We start from the raw sequence: 18,379 nt of genomic DNA, 5'->3' as shown, positions 1-18,379 counted from the left end.
GACCGAACCATGAACATAACCTCCAAAACTGGTTAAGAAGCAGTCCTCTAGAGCAAAGGTCTGGAGTCCATAGTTGAAAATTATATATGGTTGTGTATGTGTCCCTGTGTGTGTGTGTGTGTGTGTGTGNGAGAGAGAGATTGAGAGATTGAGATTTAAATACATATAAATTTTAAAAAAATAGTAGTAATGTAATAAAATTAAACCAGCTGGTGTGTAACAGAGTCAGGCAGAAGGTCCCGATGTTATCATTCAATTTTCACAATGGTCTTTGATTAAAATAGGAGCAAGAACCACAATGCTATTTCAGAACCAATTTGGACCAGTATGAGAGGCACTTGGCTTTTCTCCTGTCCCTTTTCATCTCTTCCTCCTCCTTTTCCCTCCTTTTCCTTCTTCACAAGCAAATTTGTGACTTACTACTTTTTTTAAAAGTGCTTTCTTAGAAATTGAAAATAACTTTAAATACAGTTTTAGGTATAAAAAGTAGAAGTCTTTTTTTTAGTTTACTGAAATTCTTCTAGAGGTGGTGATCTAATTACAAGTGTCTAATAAATGTAGGGGAACCCTGTTTAAGAAATTGGTCTAGGAAATGATTGATTTAGATAGATGGTTATTAGATGTCTGAATTACTTTACTGCTAGATCAGGGACTGGTAAACTTTTTCTGTAGAGTCAGATAGTAAATATTCTACAAAACACACGACAAAGTGTTATCTGACCCAAAATGTCAGGCTTGAAAAGCCTGTTTTATATCATTCCATCTCATCTCTTTTGTTGGTTTATAATCTGTAATTTTTGAGGTATTTTATTGGTTGCTTTAGGGTTCATAGCATACATCTTTATCACAGTTTACCTTCAAGCAATATTTTACTATGTCATGTAATATAAAAGCTTTACAACGGTATATTCCCATTTTTCGCATCCTGGCCTTTGTGCTATTTTTGTGGTACATTTTACTTCTACACAAGTTATAGACCTCACAATATATTATTTTACTTTAAATAGTCGATTATCTTTACAAAATTGTTAAACAGCTTTATTGACTAACATACATTAGATTGCATGTATTTTAAGTGTACAATTTGCTAAGTTTTGACATATTTGTACACTTGTGAAACCATCACCACACTCAAAATAATAAACATATTTGTCATCCCCAAAACATTCCCTCTGCCCCTTGGTAATCCCTCCTCCAACCCTAGGTAGCCACTGATCTGCTTTCTGTCACTATAGATAATTTACATTTTCTAGAACTTAGTATAAGTGGAATCATGAACTGTGTACTCTTTTTTTACCTGACTTCTTTCATCCAGCATAATTATTTTGAGATTTATACATGTTGTACGTATCATTAGGAAAACATTCTTAATGACAGACATTGCAGGTAATTGGACTGCTGTTACAAAAGAGTATGTGAATTTCATAGTCACTTAATGTGTTCTGTTTTAGGTCATGACTATCCAAGGTATGATAATCACCTGAGAACACTCGTTGCTGCAGATGCCATTTGACTCATCAGGAAGAAATCTGTTTAAAAGCAACTACCCATACAACCACCAGACCCATTTTTGTGTTGAATGGCTTGATGGATTTCCTTTACTCTAATTTACACCAAAGCTGCCCTTTTCAACCAAAGCAAGAAAGGATCCTGCATGAATCAATCCCAGAATGCCATTTTTACATCACCAGCGGGTGAAGAAAACCTCATGAATAGCAATCACAGAAACTCAGAGAGCATCACTGGTGAGTCCAGTTTAATAAATACCAACTTGCTATTTACTTACAGGATAAAATGCAAATGCCTTAATCTAGTGTATAAAACCGCCATGATGAAATCTGGCTTCTCTTTCCCGCCTGGTCTCCTCAGAGACCAACTGAATTATCTTCATCCTTTAGATCACATTATCAAAATTGGCCTGGTGTGCTGTTCCTTGTCTGTGTCTGATTCACTGCACTGTGTGAGCCCCTGGTCAGCAGGAACTGTGTCTTCCTGTCTCCACAGGGCAAGGACAGAGTTGTTTGTGTTTATATGCCCTGCAAGCATCTGACAGTCCGTGGCACATGAGAGGCAAGACACTCAGGACATGCAGGGCATACAAACACAAGTGAAGACCTATAAACCCTCATTTGCAACTATAATAAACCAAAAAAATTCTGAACACTCAAAATTTTTTCTAAACTTTGGTTCTAAAACTCATTGGTTCACAAAACTTGACCTGTGCAGCTATTTCTAAACTTACCTCACTTAGCTTAAATATTTATGTTTGCTGAAAATGTATTAATGTGGAGCACTGCTATAATAACCAGCTGGGGATGTTATGTAACATACAATAAATGCACAGTACTACTTAACTAAAACTCCAAAAAATTCTGAAACCCATCTAAACCCAAGGATTTTTTTCCTTTTTTAATTCAGCTTTATTGAGATAGCTTTATAAGATAGAATTAAATGTACTCATTTTAAGTGTACATTTTGGTTTTCCCAAATATATACACTCATGTAACCACCAGTACAATCAAGTTGTAGAGCATTTTTATAATACCCCCAAAGTTCCCTTATACACAGAACTTACCACCTTTTACCCCTGGCTCTAGGCAACCACTGATCTGCTTTCTGTTGTTATAGATAAAATCTGCTTGTTCTAGAATTTCATAAAGATTAAGGCATTTGCATTATTATATAGGTCTTACACAGATTTTATTAAATTTAATCTTAAATTTTTTATTTTTTCTAACACTCTAAATGGCATTGTTTATTTAATTTCATTCTCCAGCTGTTAGTATATAGAAATGAAATTGATTTCTTATATATTGACCTTGTATTCTGCAACTTTGCCTAACTTATTTAGTTTTATTAACTTTCTTGTAGCTTTCTTAGAATTCTTTACATAAATCATAACATTGTCTGCAAATGGAGACATTTTTACATATTCACTTTCAATATGAATGTGTTTTATTATTTTTTTCTTTTTGTTTTTTGTTTGTTTGTTTGTTTTTGCCTTATTGAATGGGATAGGCTCTCAATATATTTTTAAATAAAAGTGGTGAGAACAAACATCCCTGCCATATTTTCATTATTAGGAGAAAAGTTACAGTCTTTCACCATTAAGTTTCTTGAGAATGCCCTTTTTTAAATTGAGAAAGCATCCTTTTCTTCCTAGTTGGATGGGGGGTTTTTATCATGAATGGGTGTTGAATTTTGCCAAATGCCTATTTTCCAATTCTATTGATTTTTTTGTTTTTGAATTTTAAACCAACCTTGCTTTTGTGGGGAAAACACTATTTGGTCAGATGTGTTATTCTTTTTGTATATTTCAGGTATGATTTACTATGTGTCTGCGTGCGTGTGTGTGTGAGTGTGTATGTGTACCATTCATGAGAACTATTGATCAGTACTTTTTTTTTTTTTGCATTGTCTCTGCTTGATTTTGGTATTGGGATAATGCTGGCTTCATTAAATGAGTTGTAAAGTACCCTCTCCTCTATTTTTGGAGAGAGTTTCTATAGAATTGGTATTATAGCACTTTCTACCCTAACTTATCTGAATATTTAAAGGACATGTCCTATAGATAGGTTAGTTAGATTTTTTTTTTTTAATCCACTCTCACAATCTCTTCTTTCTAATTGGGTGTTTAGACCATTTACATTTACTATAATTATCAATTTGGTTGCGTCTACCGTCCTACTTGTTTTCTATTTGTTCCATTTAAAAGTTCTTCCTTTTTTCCTTATTCCTTCTCTCTTTCGAATTAAGCTTTGTTGTTTGTTTTTAAGATTCCACTTTAATTCCACTATTGACTTAGTAGATATACCGCTCATTTTTCTGAGTGTTTGCAGTTTGTATGGAAGAGAGACTATTCCATGATTGAACGGCTGCCAGATCCACTAGCTGGACCTGGGCCAGAACGGAGATTGCTTACCACAACCCCCCCTTAGAGACTGTCGGATTGTAATCGATACTCCTTTTGACATAAATGAGCACCCCTCCCTGCTTCCTGCAATGTGCTGGTTCCTGGAACAGGCTTTTGTCCTTACCTGGTCAAGTATACAAAGTGTTTACCTTTACCTGGGACTGGTCACTTACCAGTACCCGTGACTGTCCCATCTTGTTTTATATAATGCTCTGGCTCCTGCCAGGCGGCACAGGGAACCATTCCGTCTTGCTGCTGCCCAAGGTATGTAAGTTTCCCTTAATAATCTCTGTTAATTGTCAAACTAGAGTAGCCAACTGTTTGTTCTGTCTTTCCCTGCCCCCTGCTTACGGAGGTAGATTTTCATTCCTGGGGGACCTTTCTCTGGGGCTGCATGTACTAATAGCTTACAATATGCATTTTAAACTTATCATAGCCTATCTTCAAATAATGTTATACTATTTCATATTTCATTATGAACGTTATACTATTTCATACTATTTGATATAGTGACACTCCTACAATAGTATTCTTTCATTTCTCCCTACCATCCTATGTATTATTGTTGCCATGCCTTTTACACCTACATATTATGTACGTTATTATTTTCACTTTAAACAGTCAAGTATAAATTAAATTATGAGAATAAAAGGCTTATATATTTACACACAAATTTACCATTACCATTTACCACTTCAGTTTCTTTTTGTAGGTTGAAGTTTCATCTTGTATCCTTTTTGCCTGAATAACATTTTTTGTACTGTAGTTCAGGGAGCAATGAATAGTTACGGTTTTTTGCTTCTCTGAAAAAGTCTTTATTTCACCTGTTTTAGAAGGTGATTTCACTGGTACTGAATTCTGAGTTGACTCCTATATGCATTTTAATGACCTTCCTTTGTCACCTACCTTGCATTGCTTCTGATGAGATCATTCTTGTCTTTGTTCCCTCAAATGTCATGTCTTTTTTTTCCCTCTTTGCTTTTAACATTTTCTCTTTGGGTTTTCTTTATGCTTATCCTGCTTGAAGTTGTTCAGCTTCTTTGAACTATGAATTTATAGTTTAAGTTAAATTTGGAAAAATTTGGCCATTGTTTCTTCACACATACTTTCTTCTCTCACCTCTCTCTTCTATGACTCCCAACTGCATGTATATAAACTGCCTAATATTGTGACATAAGTCACGGATGCTCTGTTCATTTCTTCCCCAGTCTTTTTTTCTCTGTACTTCATTTTAAATAGTTTCCATTGCTATGCCTTCACGTTCACTGTTCTGTCCTTCTGGAGAGTGTCTAATCTGTTAATATTATCCAGTGAACTTTTTATTTTAGATACTATACTCTAGTTCTGTTAGGGTTTTATAAATATAGCAACATTTTCTGTTTCACTTTTTCTTGTTATGTTTTCCATTTAAATCTTTGAGCATATTAATAATTGCTGTTTTAAAATTGTTGCTTACTAATTTTGTCATCTTTGTTATTACTGGGCCTGTTTCTCTTCACTCATTTTCCAACCGATAATAGGTAAAATTTGCTTAATTCTTTGTGTAATCTGGTAATTTTTTATCAAATGCTGAACATTATGAATGTCACATTGTTAGATGTTTGGATTTTGTTGTTTTCCTTGGAAGACTATTACAATTTGTTTTGGCAGGTCATTAAGTTTCTTACTATAAGGTCAATCCTTTTTAGGCTTGTTTTTAATCTTTGTTATGTAGGACTCTAGATCATACTCTAGGCTATACTCCTAATATGGTTTATTCTAGCATTAATTTAACCTTAACTACCAGTAGGCATGACCCTTCTAAGATCTTTACTGATTGTCCCAACTGTCCATGAGGTTTTCCTACTCTGGCTAGTTGAAATTCAGGCCTCTCTTAGCCTTGATTAGGAGAGTGACATAATGAAGATATGAAGATGTGGAAAGCAAATTTGAGTGTAATGAAGGCAGACCAGTTTTGAGGCTATATTCAGAGAAATAAGAGGTGGCTTTGAACAATCGAGGTAAGGTGGCTAGAAAGAAGTGTGCATATGGAAGAGACACTTGGAGGATAAAATGGTAGAGGGGGGTTGTTATGACTGGACAATCGGGAGAGTAATAAATAATTATGAGAAATATGGAAGCAAATAGGAGGAGCTAGTCTGAGGGATATTTAGTTTAATCTACTAAACTTCGATTATATCCTCATTTGTAAAATTATCTTTTGGAAGTAGGGAGTTGGTAACTGAATTTTCACAGAATTTTATTAATGTCTATTAAAAGAAAATTTCTAGGGAATAAGTAGCTCTTTTAATGAATGTTACTTTTGTTCTTCACTTCCATTATACCCCTGAATGTCTAAGAGTTTTTAGCTCTGCATGTATTTATAATCATCTTCTCTTCCTGCAAGTATTACAGTGACAACCTGTATATGACTTATTTATGGCAGGAAAAATTTGGATAATCACATGGAATTCATAGAAATAGAATTTGGATGTATTTTAGGGCGCTTATTTAAGAGAGCTGCTAAGTGTGGAGAGCTTCTTTAGAGCCATATTTAAGGCTTTGAATATACTTCATCTTTGTGGATATGAAGCCACAGCATGTCCTTCTGGTTGGATAGGGTTGTCTGATATTGCCTTCTTGTATTTGATCTTTTAAATTGTCATTCTTAAATTAAGGTCACATAGTAGAAATGTACTCTTTTAGGGTGTGTTGTGCTTTTTTTTTAATGAACTTCATTGTTCTTTGCCAGAGTTAGAACATGTTTCTCTATACTATGCACAAAGGAAATACCAGATCTCTTCAAAAAGTGAGAGGGTTGATGTGACATCCTGTATTTTCTCTATTTTAAGCCCTGGTATTTTAAGCATATTACAAGCAATAACTTTCCTGGGTTTTTTTTGTAAGTGGCTAAATGTGGGCGGTGTTGAATGATGGGTGGTATTTGGAACAGAAAGCCAGAAACAAACACATAAAGTCAGAGAAGCCCAGGTGTGTTCAAAGGAGTGTGTGCAGTGGGGGAGTTAGAGGTGTGCAGGTGAGAGGTAGTGATGTGAAAGGTATTCAGGACTTCAGATGTACCCCATCTTTCAAATAAAAATGATAAAGTACTTATTTCAGTATGAGTGCTGGAACACAGCAATGGAATGTTAACTTTACTGGTTTATAGTTAACCTGTAAATGTTAATTGTTTTATATCTAGCTGCTGTGAGAATATACTAAAATTTACTTTTACCAGATTTTCAAGAATCCTCCCCACAGAGTTCAAATTCTATTGCTAAAGAACATGTAATTTTATTCCTTTTGAACTGGCTATTTTCTGCTGGTTGTTTTGTGCTGCTTTTTTTCCCCAAGCTTACAAGTTATTTGAGATCAGATCTCTTTTAAGCAGCACTAGATTGACAAAGAAGAAATAAGAAATTTGCCTAAACTTATTTTAAACTTTAAAAACATACTTATATTCACTAAGCAATATATTTTTAGATAGGGTGCAATTGAAATTCATGGTATTATTTTTACTATAGAAGTTCTCATATTAAAGAAACCTGGAGAAAGACCAACTATAGCACCAAGATATATTAATAAAAATCAGTGGAGAAATGATGTGACTAATGTGTCTTTGGCTATCCTACTTTTGCAAAACTAATTTCACTGATTTTTCTCTGTAGCCTAGTAATTGAAATACATTCGATTCATTTACATGAACTCTCCTCTTTAGATGTCTGCTCCAATGAGGATCTCCCTGAAGCTGAGCTGGTGAGCCTGCTAGAAGAACAGCTACCCCAGTATAGGCTAAGAGTCGACTCTCTCTTTCTATATGAAAATCAAGACTGGACTCGGTCCCCACACCAGCAGCAGCATGCATCTGATGCCCTCTCTCCAGTCCTTGCTGAGGAGACTTTCCGTTATATGAGTGAGTATTTTTTTACCCTTCTGGAGTTGGTCCATTGAAATAAAAATGAATATCTTGGTGTTGACTTTTAAAGCATTTGACATCCCTAGCCATTGTTCAGTGTGTACTGACTTTAACTCAAACTGATTTAACAACACAAAGAGATGGTTCTAATTGTGTTATGTCTGAATGCAGAAGTTGGTCATTCCTTAGGACTCTGAGTATCCAGGATTGCAAGCATACTCACATGTTCCCACTTCTCCCATCTTTTACTAATACTTTCCTCAGACTGAGTAGAAAAAGGAACTTTAAAAAAATAGTGAAATCATTTAAAATGTTAATATTCCTCTCTCTCTCGACATTTATTGTCCCAATAGTTTGATATCCTGAGCCAGCAGCCTTTTGACTCTTCCCTGTTAAACATAGTCACATGAACTGTCAGCCCTTAAGAAGCGTAGTTCTTGAATACATAAGTAGTTTTAATAATGCCAAGGAGAAATACGTGCACAGTATATAGCAATCTTCATTATTTACTTAAGGATTCATAGAGAATATTTCAGTGAGAGGCTAATAAGCCAGATTTGTCCTGAAATTTATTATACACCAAGTTCTTAAAAATGACAATTAAATAGGATGCTTTTTAAACGTTTAGCTTTTGACGTCATTCAAAAATTTGCATTCAGGTTGAACTTACTTTTTTTATTCATTCACTGTAAAAATGTCATGTGTGTAGTAGCTGTTAGAATATATAACAAAAGTCTGTAAGTTCAACATTGGTATGTTTGTGAAATTCTTTTCATTTGAATGAGGTAAGAGGTTGCATCAGGTTCTAGACATTTTCCCAGTGAGTGCTTTAGTGTTTTTAAAGATTGTAGGTGGAGAATGATTGTTGTGAAATACTCATTTTCATAGTAATCATTAACTTGCTTTTAATAGTAGTTTCCTAGAACCAGGTTACTTACTACTAAGAAAAGGAGTCGTAAACATTGTTTAAACTTAAAAGGGGAATGAATATCAAGAAACTCAAATAAAACTGTGTTTCTGTCCTCAATTCTTTTAAATAGCTGAATATTAAATTAAGGCTCTTAGGGTTTTCCTAAATTTTTAGTTTGAGAAGTTGCTTGCTTGAGATTATCTGGGAAATTCTTTTTAGAAGGAACACTGTTTTTGATTTACATTTCCCTTCGTTCTATGAGTCTTTAGATTTGTGAGAATAAACTTTCAAACTGAAATTCATCACAATAAATGTAGTTTGTCATTATTTTGATAAGGTAGCACATAAAGAGCCCCTTAATTTACTTGTCCTTTGTCCTGTAGGTCACGGGGAGGGGAGGTTGAACTGTGGCTAGAAAGATGTCTTAGATCATGATTTAATAAAGTTATTTTTAAGATGAATTTTAAATAAAAAACTGGAAAATAAAAGATAAACAAAATCTAAAATACTTGGTTTTCAGGACTTTATACAAAACAAACCATAATGTTCAAGGGAGCAGTTTAAAACTTGAGATTAATAGGACGATACAGATCCATACTGCCAAGTGCTGGGAAACTATCCTATTTCTTTAGTCGAATGGTACTGTTTTCACTTCAACGATTTGAAAAACAATTATGTAGATGATATACCTAAGATCATGAAACAAACTGGGATTAGAATTGCTCCACTAATACTTTACCTTTGTACTGTACTTTAATTTCACTCTAATTTTAAAGGTATCAGTTCTTTGGATTAACATTTCATTCAAATGTAAATAAATTTCATTATGAATTTGAACCGTATGAATATAAAAGGTAACTGATTTACTTTATTTAGTAATTTGACCAAGGTTTTAAAAAGCAAGATGCAAAACATTCTTTTACCCTTTCCCACAGTTTCCTATCCACTTGGGACTTCAAGATTTGTGGTTTTGAGTAGTTATTCTGTACCCCAGCAAGCCATCCTGGGGTTCAGCTCCCTTGGTGCTACTTCAGCCCCTTCTTATCCCTACTTCCCTCACATGCCAGTAGATATTGGTGCTCATTAACATGAATTTTAACAACTACTAAAAAGAAGTGGCTCTTTCTTATATAACATAAAGAAATTTAATGAGCTGTGAGAAGAAAATAAAGAAATTTGGAAGGAAATACGGGCAGGGTTTGGGATTGGTAGTCTACCTCCCGTGAGTGAAAGGATACTGGTGGTTCTCTGAAGCCCCATCAAACAAACCAGAAATAGGTTGTTTACCTTTAAAATTGAACACTTGAAAGCAATGGGGTTGATCAAAAAAAAAAATCCATCTTAGTCCCCACCACACACACACAAAGTTTAAGATACTCAAAGAATGTTTTGCGTGCAAAACAGGTGATTCCAGGGTTTTCTTAATTTTATTAAGAGTGAGACCCAAAGTGAGCTGTGGGGTGATCAGTGCAACCAGAGCACACGTGACAGAAAGTGCCATTTGTTCATGTGAAGGTTAAAATAGAAACCTGATCTGCCTTTCAGGATTATTTTTTCATTTGGGAATAAGGGATCACATGTACCATTTTCTAAAGGATAAGAAAAAGGATGGGGAGAATGATTGGTTATGTAATTTTTATTTTAGGCATCAACATCACTTGGAACTTGGGCAAATTCTTGGGCCCCACGCCAGTTCTGCAGAATCAGAAACTGGGGGTGGGGCACAGCAGTCTGTGTTTTAACAAGTCCTCCTGATATGCTGATGCACTCTCAGATTTGAGAACCACTGATATAAAGCTGTGTCAACCAAAGCTGAATGGCCATTTCACAATAACATTAATTGGAGAATCTAAAGAATTAGGAATACAATTTTGCAGAGAAATACAGTTGTAGAAATTATTACTTCTGGTTGATAGATACACTTTTCCTCAAGCTCTGCCCTCAAAAATTATTGACCTGTATTGGCAGGGTAGGAAGTATAACTGATAATGTTCAGGAAGCATTAACCATATAGTCAGGTCATAGAGATAAACAGATGTATAGATTTCAACCAGTTCTACAAAAGAATTAGGCCATATGCCCTAAAACATCTACTGTATAATGGATTACCTTATCACCTATGCATCATATACTAGCTAAGTATTATCTGTGGGAGAATTGAGAAAATGGGCACTGAAATCATCTGTAGGGCTTAATCCTCCCTGGGATCCTGTTGAGAAGTCTGCTCTAGATGATATATATCATCAGTCTCCTTTGTGCTCTGTCTCAGTTCTTTTGAAGGCAGTTTTTTACATTGTAGAAATGTTCTCTGTATTATAATAGCAAGAGGAGTTAAAACCTCAAGACCTGTCCCTAGTTGTCAGGAGCTATTGCAACTTTTACTGTGCCACATGGGTGGTGTTTTTGTGTTTTGTTTTTCTGTTTGTTCGTTTTTTTAATATGGGAGGGTTGGAGAGTAATGAAAGATTAGAAGCCGTCTTTTTAAAATTCAGTAATTGTAAAAAAAAAAAAACCTCTGGATCTTAACAAGGGACATCTGAGAGAGCTATCAAGCACCATATCATACAAATGAGAGATATCAAAATGGAAGAACATTGGGATTTCCCACCCTGAAAAAATGTGAGATTGGAGTAGTTGATGTGAGATTATATAGTGTTAGAACATAAAGTAAGGATGAGTGAAGTGCTTATGTAATTACCCCCTGTTTCAGGAACACTAGTTTCTCTAAATATTACACCAAAAATGTAGAACATGAATTAACAACCTTCCGAAACAAAGTTGTAAAATTGTTCTGTAAAAATGTTTATATGTCAATTATACCTCAATAAAATTTTTTTAAAAAAATATCATCTCCCTAATGTATAAACATTTTTTTGAGAATGAGGTTAGGGAAGTTTATGTCTGGAAACAAGCAAGAAACATTACTAATTTCTGTACCATTTAACATATTTCTCTTTTAACAGCTGATAACTGAAGGGAAAATAGGATTTGATAGGATTGGTTATAATGAAGTCAGCCTGCTTGACTCTGCATTCTTGGTGACAGAATTACAGTGAAGAATTAGTCCATGGCTTTGGAAGCATTTATATCACAGTGCCTAAATGCCAGAAGAACGGGAAAGAGCTTTGCCCTGAGTACTTTTGGAATCATTCCAAAGCAGTAAGTCTTTATCAGGAGTACAGTGATAAGGATGAGAAGACAGAACTCATTAAGCTGCAGAGAGGAATCCATTTTGTTCCTATATGCTTTGTGACTAACTCACATCAATTGGTAGGCAACTCTGCAATTGAAGTGGCTCAGCCTTTGGGGCTTGGTAGTATATAGTCTATTTCACGTAAAACGTAAGAATTGGTGAGTTCTGATTGCATTATCTAACTCCTTTGCCATAATAAATATTTAAGCATTTTAAAATTCAATTTTGCTTTTTGAAACCTCTTAACAAGAACTGCTATTTTTTAACTGCCAAGTTAACATTTGTTTTTCATGGAAAATTAGCAAAAAAAACCTGAAAACAACAGAGCAACCATAACCCCTACACAGAGGATCACTATTAACATTTTAACGTATATTCTTCCTGCCTCTCGTATATAGATATGCTCACACTTCAAAGAGCAAAATTGAAATCTATGCTGTTTTATAACATGTGGATACTCTAGTATTTCATCAGATAAAGGCGTTTTGGTCTTGATGGTACTGTGGTAGAAATAGCAGAACGGTGTTAGAGCCCATTACTGAGAATGAGCACACACAGGTTTTTCTTATGACCTTGTGACTGGGGTTGTTATCAGCTCTTTATTATCCTGCTTGGCCACTAATGCCTTGCTTTGTGATATTGGACAAGTCAAATCATTCCTCTCAATCAAGATTCCTTATATAAGAAAATGAGATCATTAAACTAGATTAACTTCTTAAGGTTCAGCTGTAAATTCTCAGACTATAACAGATGGTAAGCATTTATAGGAAATACATTTTAGTTTCTCCTCACTAAACATTTCTGTATTATTATGTCCTTCATTTTCTCTTACCCGTTCATCACGTGTGACTTGTAGCTCACAGCTGTTTTTTACGTCCTTAACTTACTGGCTTTACTTCATATTTAATTTGCCACTTCTGGTCAATCATGTAATATAATAAGCCATGTCATGAATTTTTTAAATTAGTTGTATAAAAACTGGTTTTAACTGAGTCTTCTTAATCTGAAAATAAAAGGCCAAAACGAGAGGCAATAAGCATTTATTTGAGATCACAAAGAATAGCTGTTCAGGAAGCACTGATTCAGGCAGAAACCCAAATAGTGTTTCCATTATGGGGTGAAAGGAAGAGGTTTTCATGAGAAGGGAAATAATTACATGAACAGAAGGAAAGGAGGCTCTTGCTTTCAGTGTTAATCTGGATCAGTGGTTTTCATCCCTAGCTCCACATCAGTTCTAACACCTGGGCATCTTCTACATACTACCTGTGCCCTGGGTTGCCACCTCCAAATCAGTTACATCAGAATCTTGGTTTGAGACCCACTGCCCTAGGTTAAATTTGGTTTTGCAGCTATTGGCTGGTTTTCTGTAATAAAGATATACTGACTTGATTTTTTTTCCCCTCATCTTGTTATCAAGGCCAGAAGTGTAGGAGACCTACCACACACTGTGGTCTGCCTTATTTTTAATCCTTTGTTCCTGCTATGCTACCGAGTTAAATTGTGAAGATTCCTTAGTCCCAAAAGCTTGTTTCTCTTATCCCCATGGTTAAATTATGGAGCCAGTTTCTCTACTTGTCAATATAAATTCTTTTGGAGTAAAAATGTTTCTGTTTTTGTTTTTTTTCCTTAGTTTCCTTATATTCAGTTTAAAACTTTTTAAAGCTATTTCCTAATACCATCAACCCAGCACTTTGTTTTACTTTTAACTAGGAATAAGACTATCATTAATAATCAACTCTGTGTAATTCCCAGATTCAATTTAAGCAATGATGCTAGGAAGAAAAATTAAAAGCTCAGATAAAAGTAAAACATGTCTAATGTTGTCTTTGGAACTAAAGAACTACACAAATGACTTAAATCGTAGCATCTGCTGCCAATTCAGTGAATTGTTTACAGAGAATTTAAAACCAGGGCAATGTCTTACATACCAGTTGTGTTTAAAAGTAATTAACTATAAACAGTTGTATGATACTTAGCAGTTTTGCTCAATAAATCATCATATTTTAACCTAATGACCTTGTGACACAAGTGTTATTACCTCCATATTATAGATATGCAATCTGAATCTCAGAAGGGTTAAGTGACTTTTTCAGGCCCACTCAAATATGTGAATTCAGCTTTTCTGCTCCAAAGTCTGTTTTTTCTTCAGGACAACTAATTATAAAATCAGTCTAAGTCACACACAAATCTGTATCTTGTAGTGCATTCCAAAATCAAAAGATCCCTTATTTATTATGAATCATCATTAACTTAAAAAGATATTGCTTATTGTGACTGGAATCATTGGTGTCATATTTGTCCTCCCTGGAGCTAAATTATCCAAGTACATTGACAGTTCCTGAGTTTATGAAATGCAGAAATACAGGGCTTGAATTATTCAAGTAATAGTACAGTATACAGTTTATGTTATAGCAAAGGCCTAGATATGAACATTATCATAAAGTGTTTTTACTTAAGGTAAAGAGGATGTGGTTCATGACAGAGCTACAAAAAGTCCAATAGTCCTATTCCTTATTTATTGATATTAGCTCACATGATGGGTGATGACAGATATTCAAGGTAATCACAATAGAATTCTAATTGAGTTCCTTTTTAACAGCATAACCTCTCACTAACGTGCCCTTCCGTAACTTTAATTTAGATTGGGATATAAAACAATTGGTGATTTAATGGTCATTCTCCCAGCCCACATTCTCTAGTGTGAATGGGCCAAAGTTCTAATCTTACCGAGGGAGATAGTCAGGAAGTGACTGCCTTGTGATCAATTTGATACTTTCTTAATTCATTGTATGATGCACATTTGTTTATAACAATCAATTGGTCTATTTCCTGAGTGTCTAGTATTTGAAACATTTCTTTCCTTCTTTCGCATATATTTTTATTCTCCTGAATGGCTTTTTGTAAAAGCCTGGGTTTGTTGTTATCTTTCAGTTCTTAAAAGTATTTAAAATTTTCTGTTATTTCTAAATCCTATAAACAGTTGTTTTTAACTATCTTAGTTCTAGGCACAGACAGGGTGGAGCAGATGACCAAAACTTACAATGATATCGACATGGTTACACATCTCCTGGCAGAGGTAGGAATGAATATCTCTTTTCTTTCTCTAATACAAAAAGCTGAAACTTTAAGATCATTTGGAATCTATGAAATTTTCACATCAAATAAAAAATGATTGATGTCTTTCCTCTGGGTTATTTTGTATAGAGTTGTTATCATTGGAACAACCGGCATACCAACTGGCATTCCAAAGAGGAATGGTTCCTGAAGTTTATTGTTATGAAATTATAGAAGGTTTCGGGTTTAGTTTTTGTTTTTGCTTTTGTTGTTGTTATAAGGGTGTCACTGGCCTCCCTATCCTAGAAAAGCAGATGTTGTGACTCAGCCTGGAGCAGAGCTTGCTATCCAAGAAGCAGCTCCACTGTAAATCAATACCTGCAGTTTGGAGCATCTTCCCAGAGATTGTTGCTTTTGATTTGGGCTGTTATTGGGTTGTTGGAAAAGTCATGATGTATTTTTTCTATGTTTTTTGTTGCAAAAATGCGTCACGAGTTTCCGACAACCCAATACTTTAGCTCTCTTTGTCCATGACATTTTTTTAATGTATAATGTATCTCTTCCAATTGGCAGTCATAGAGGTCTCTCCTGATCCTTCCATTTCAGTTGATCTCATGGAAGACTGTCTTTCTCTTTGAAGTACCTCTCTCCCCACTCCCCCCAGCTCCCCAGAATCATTTTATGTATGTCACTTAACCTATATTGAAAATGAGATTAGTGGGCCTTGAAAATTTGGGAATAACCCATTTACCTGTTTTCATGTGCTGTAGAACGAAAGGACAGAAGCTTAATTTCATTTATAGTGACTAAGCAGAACCCATACTTTTTTGTAATGCAGTTAGGTATATACTGACAGTTTTCCTTCCTACAGAATACAGTCCTCAGCACCATTATGTAGGTGGGATTCCTGCGCCCTTGCGAAGTATCACTATGTACCCAGAAAGAGTAACTCTTGCTTTGCTTGCCTTTTCTGTAGGCCTCCCTGCATCATTACTACCAACTTCTTTAGATTCCCTTGTTTTTCTATACTCTCAGCAGAACCTTGTAGCCTCAAAACTTCCAGTCTTTCTTCCCGTTTTATTTTGTATCATCATTTTCATACCAATTGACAGTAAGGCTCTTGACTATGCTTTCCTCTAATCCTCTGGCTCTCGGTGCATATAAGCTTTGCCCTAAATGAAACTTTTTAGCAAACTTTATCCCCTTATCTTAAATACCTAATTCTATATCATTACCACGTTTGATAGACAAATGCATTCAGCAGATTTTTGTTGGGCTTTTACTGTGTGCCAGACCTTGTCCTCATTTTTAAAATAAAGACTACATTGATTTCTAATTCCCCAAAGTTACAATTTTAAAGGTTGGGTTGCTAGATCCTAATTAATAGGGTGATTGATCAATAAATCTCACTTTTGATGTCAAGAACAGAAATGCCCTTTTGCATTTACAACTGTGTTGGCCATCCATTTGACCAACATGTATTAAACACCAGCTGTGTGCCAGGCCCGGTGTTCATTTTGGTATCTGGGCATTAAAATGAATCTTGATGCTTTCTAGGACATTGCTTTTGTGTTTAGCAAAACTGACTGCAGAATTTCTAAACTATCATATAATTTTGTTTGTACTCAAAGAAAGGGTGTATTTGGTATTTTAACAGAGGGATCGTGATCTGGAGCTAGCTGCTCGTATCGGACAAGCTCTATTAAAGCGGAACCACGCCTTGTCTGAGCAGAATGAGGCCCTGGAGGAGCAACTGGGGCTAGCCTTTGATCAAGTAAGTCTTTGATCAAGTATTTGCAGCGTGAAATAATTAAGTCCTGGGCAATGGAGAAATTTCTTTTCCTGGGTGTCCCTGAATTGATGAAAATAAGTAGATAAATAACACCAGTACATATTGTCTTTGTTGGCAACGACTGAACCAACCAGTAGAGAAATAAAAGGTTATTGTACAGAGGAGTGTTTATGTGACGACCTTCATCAGCATAAAAGCCTGTGTTCAGTGCCTACAGCACATGGGACACCCTGCTTAGATTCTAACACTGCGTTCTACCCCTCTATGTAGATTTAGTGTGTGATTTGATCTTTATTTTTTTTAATATGTCCCCCCAAAATAGATACCCAAATGAAGTACTTTTTTCAAAAACTCAAACAAAAGGAAAAGGAAAAGAAATTTTTGAAAATGTATTTATTCCAAAGCAATAGATATTTTTAGTAAGAACTAACTTATTAACTTTAATGGTTAAATTTCAAATTTTCTGTAATTTGTTATTTTTATATAGTTTTATTTAAATTTTATAAATGTATTATATTTAATAACATTTGAGCCTTTATATTGAAAATATTTATTCCGTAGAACTGAAGTTAGGAAGTCATGCAGTTATACAGCTTGAAAGCACAAACCTTTAGGATGAGAATTTGAAGTAGGGATCTAGTCCAATACTTTCAAGGTTCTTCAGGGATTTTTTTTAACTATGACTATATCATTATCTTATGTGAAATTTTCCTCCCATATTTCTGTTATACAGAATGTGAAAATTGGCTTTTTTTTCTCACCTAGCTTAGAAAAAGCTGTATTTGTTAGAGTTAATGCTCTAAAACTATATAGCTTAAGAAGTATCTAAGGTTTGTTACTCTCTTTTTAGCACTTGCTACTTTAGTCAGTAAAATCTAGCCACTGAAAATCTATTTTGCTTTATGGTGAGAAACAATTGCTCCATGAATTGGAAGTTGTATTACATGTAAATAATTCAAACTGAAGACCATATCTTGTAAATCAATCCCTTTTGCTGTGCAGGTTAATCAACTGCAGCATGAGTTATCCAAGAAAGATGAGTTACTTCGAATTGTCTCCATTGCTTCTGAAGAGAGTGAAACTGATTCCAGCTGTTCTACACCTCTTCGGCTCAATGAGTCCTTTAGCTTATCTCAAGGTTTGCTGCAGTTGGACATGCTGCAAGAAAAGCTCAAGGAACTGGAAGAAGAAAATCTGGTTCTTCGATCCAAGGTACATTCAACCTAATCCCCAATTTTCTTTACCTAAAGGCTATACAGTTTATTTCAGCCCAGGTAGTGTGGAAGTGAAATATGACATAACTAGGGATTCACTATTGACATTCTAAGTGGGAGGTAGCAGCCAAGGCACAGGTATTTGCCTTCTATTGTTACTTAGATCCCACTGAAAAGTGGATAACAGCACGTTGACAGATGAAATAGAGAAAGCCACAGCACAGAATATATATCTTGTGGAGTTTACACAAATAACTAAATAAATACAGCTGTGATAAGAACTATGTTGGAAAATGACAAGGTTCTGTGAACTTGTATAATGAGGAGGAATCAAAGAAGTCAGACTTGAGCAAGTGATATTTTAGGCTAGAGATTAGCCAGGCGTATGCGTAAAATCATTATAAGATA

General features: G+C 35.0%; 1 protein-coding gene across 1 annotated transcript in view; it reads left to right on the top strand.

Moving 5' to 3' along the window:
• The window catches only part of TRAK2 (trafficking kinesin protein 2), a 56,224-nt gene that overhangs the window by 17,617 nt on the left and 20,228 nt on the right, over window positions 1-18,379 (top strand). Inside the window, exons 2-6 of the mRNA XM_019635612.1 lie at window positions 1,452-1,745; window positions 7,611-7,805; window positions 14,911-14,987; window positions 16,623-16,739; window positions 17,760-17,969. Coding sequence (XP_019491157.1) covers window positions 1,655-1,745; window positions 7,611-7,805; window positions 14,911-14,987; window positions 16,623-16,739; window positions 17,760-17,969 — 690 coding nt within the window. The 5' untranslated portion in view covers window positions 1,452-1,654. The remainder of the gene's footprint in view (window positions 1-1,451; window positions 1,746-7,610; window positions 7,806-14,910; window positions 14,988-16,622; window positions 16,740-17,759; window positions 17,970-18,379) is intronic.

This window comes from Hipposideros armiger, unplaced genomic scaffold (genome assembly GCF_001890085.2).
Source record: "Hipposideros armiger isolate ML-2016 unplaced genomic scaffold, ASM189008v1 scaffold_23, whole genome shotgun sequence".
Taxonomy (NCBI): Eukaryota; Metazoa; Chordata; class Mammalia; order Chiroptera; family Hipposideridae; genus Hipposideros; species Hipposideros armiger.
Note: the sequence above shows the minus strand (reverse complement) of the source record. Positions and strands in the feature narration are given on the sequence as shown.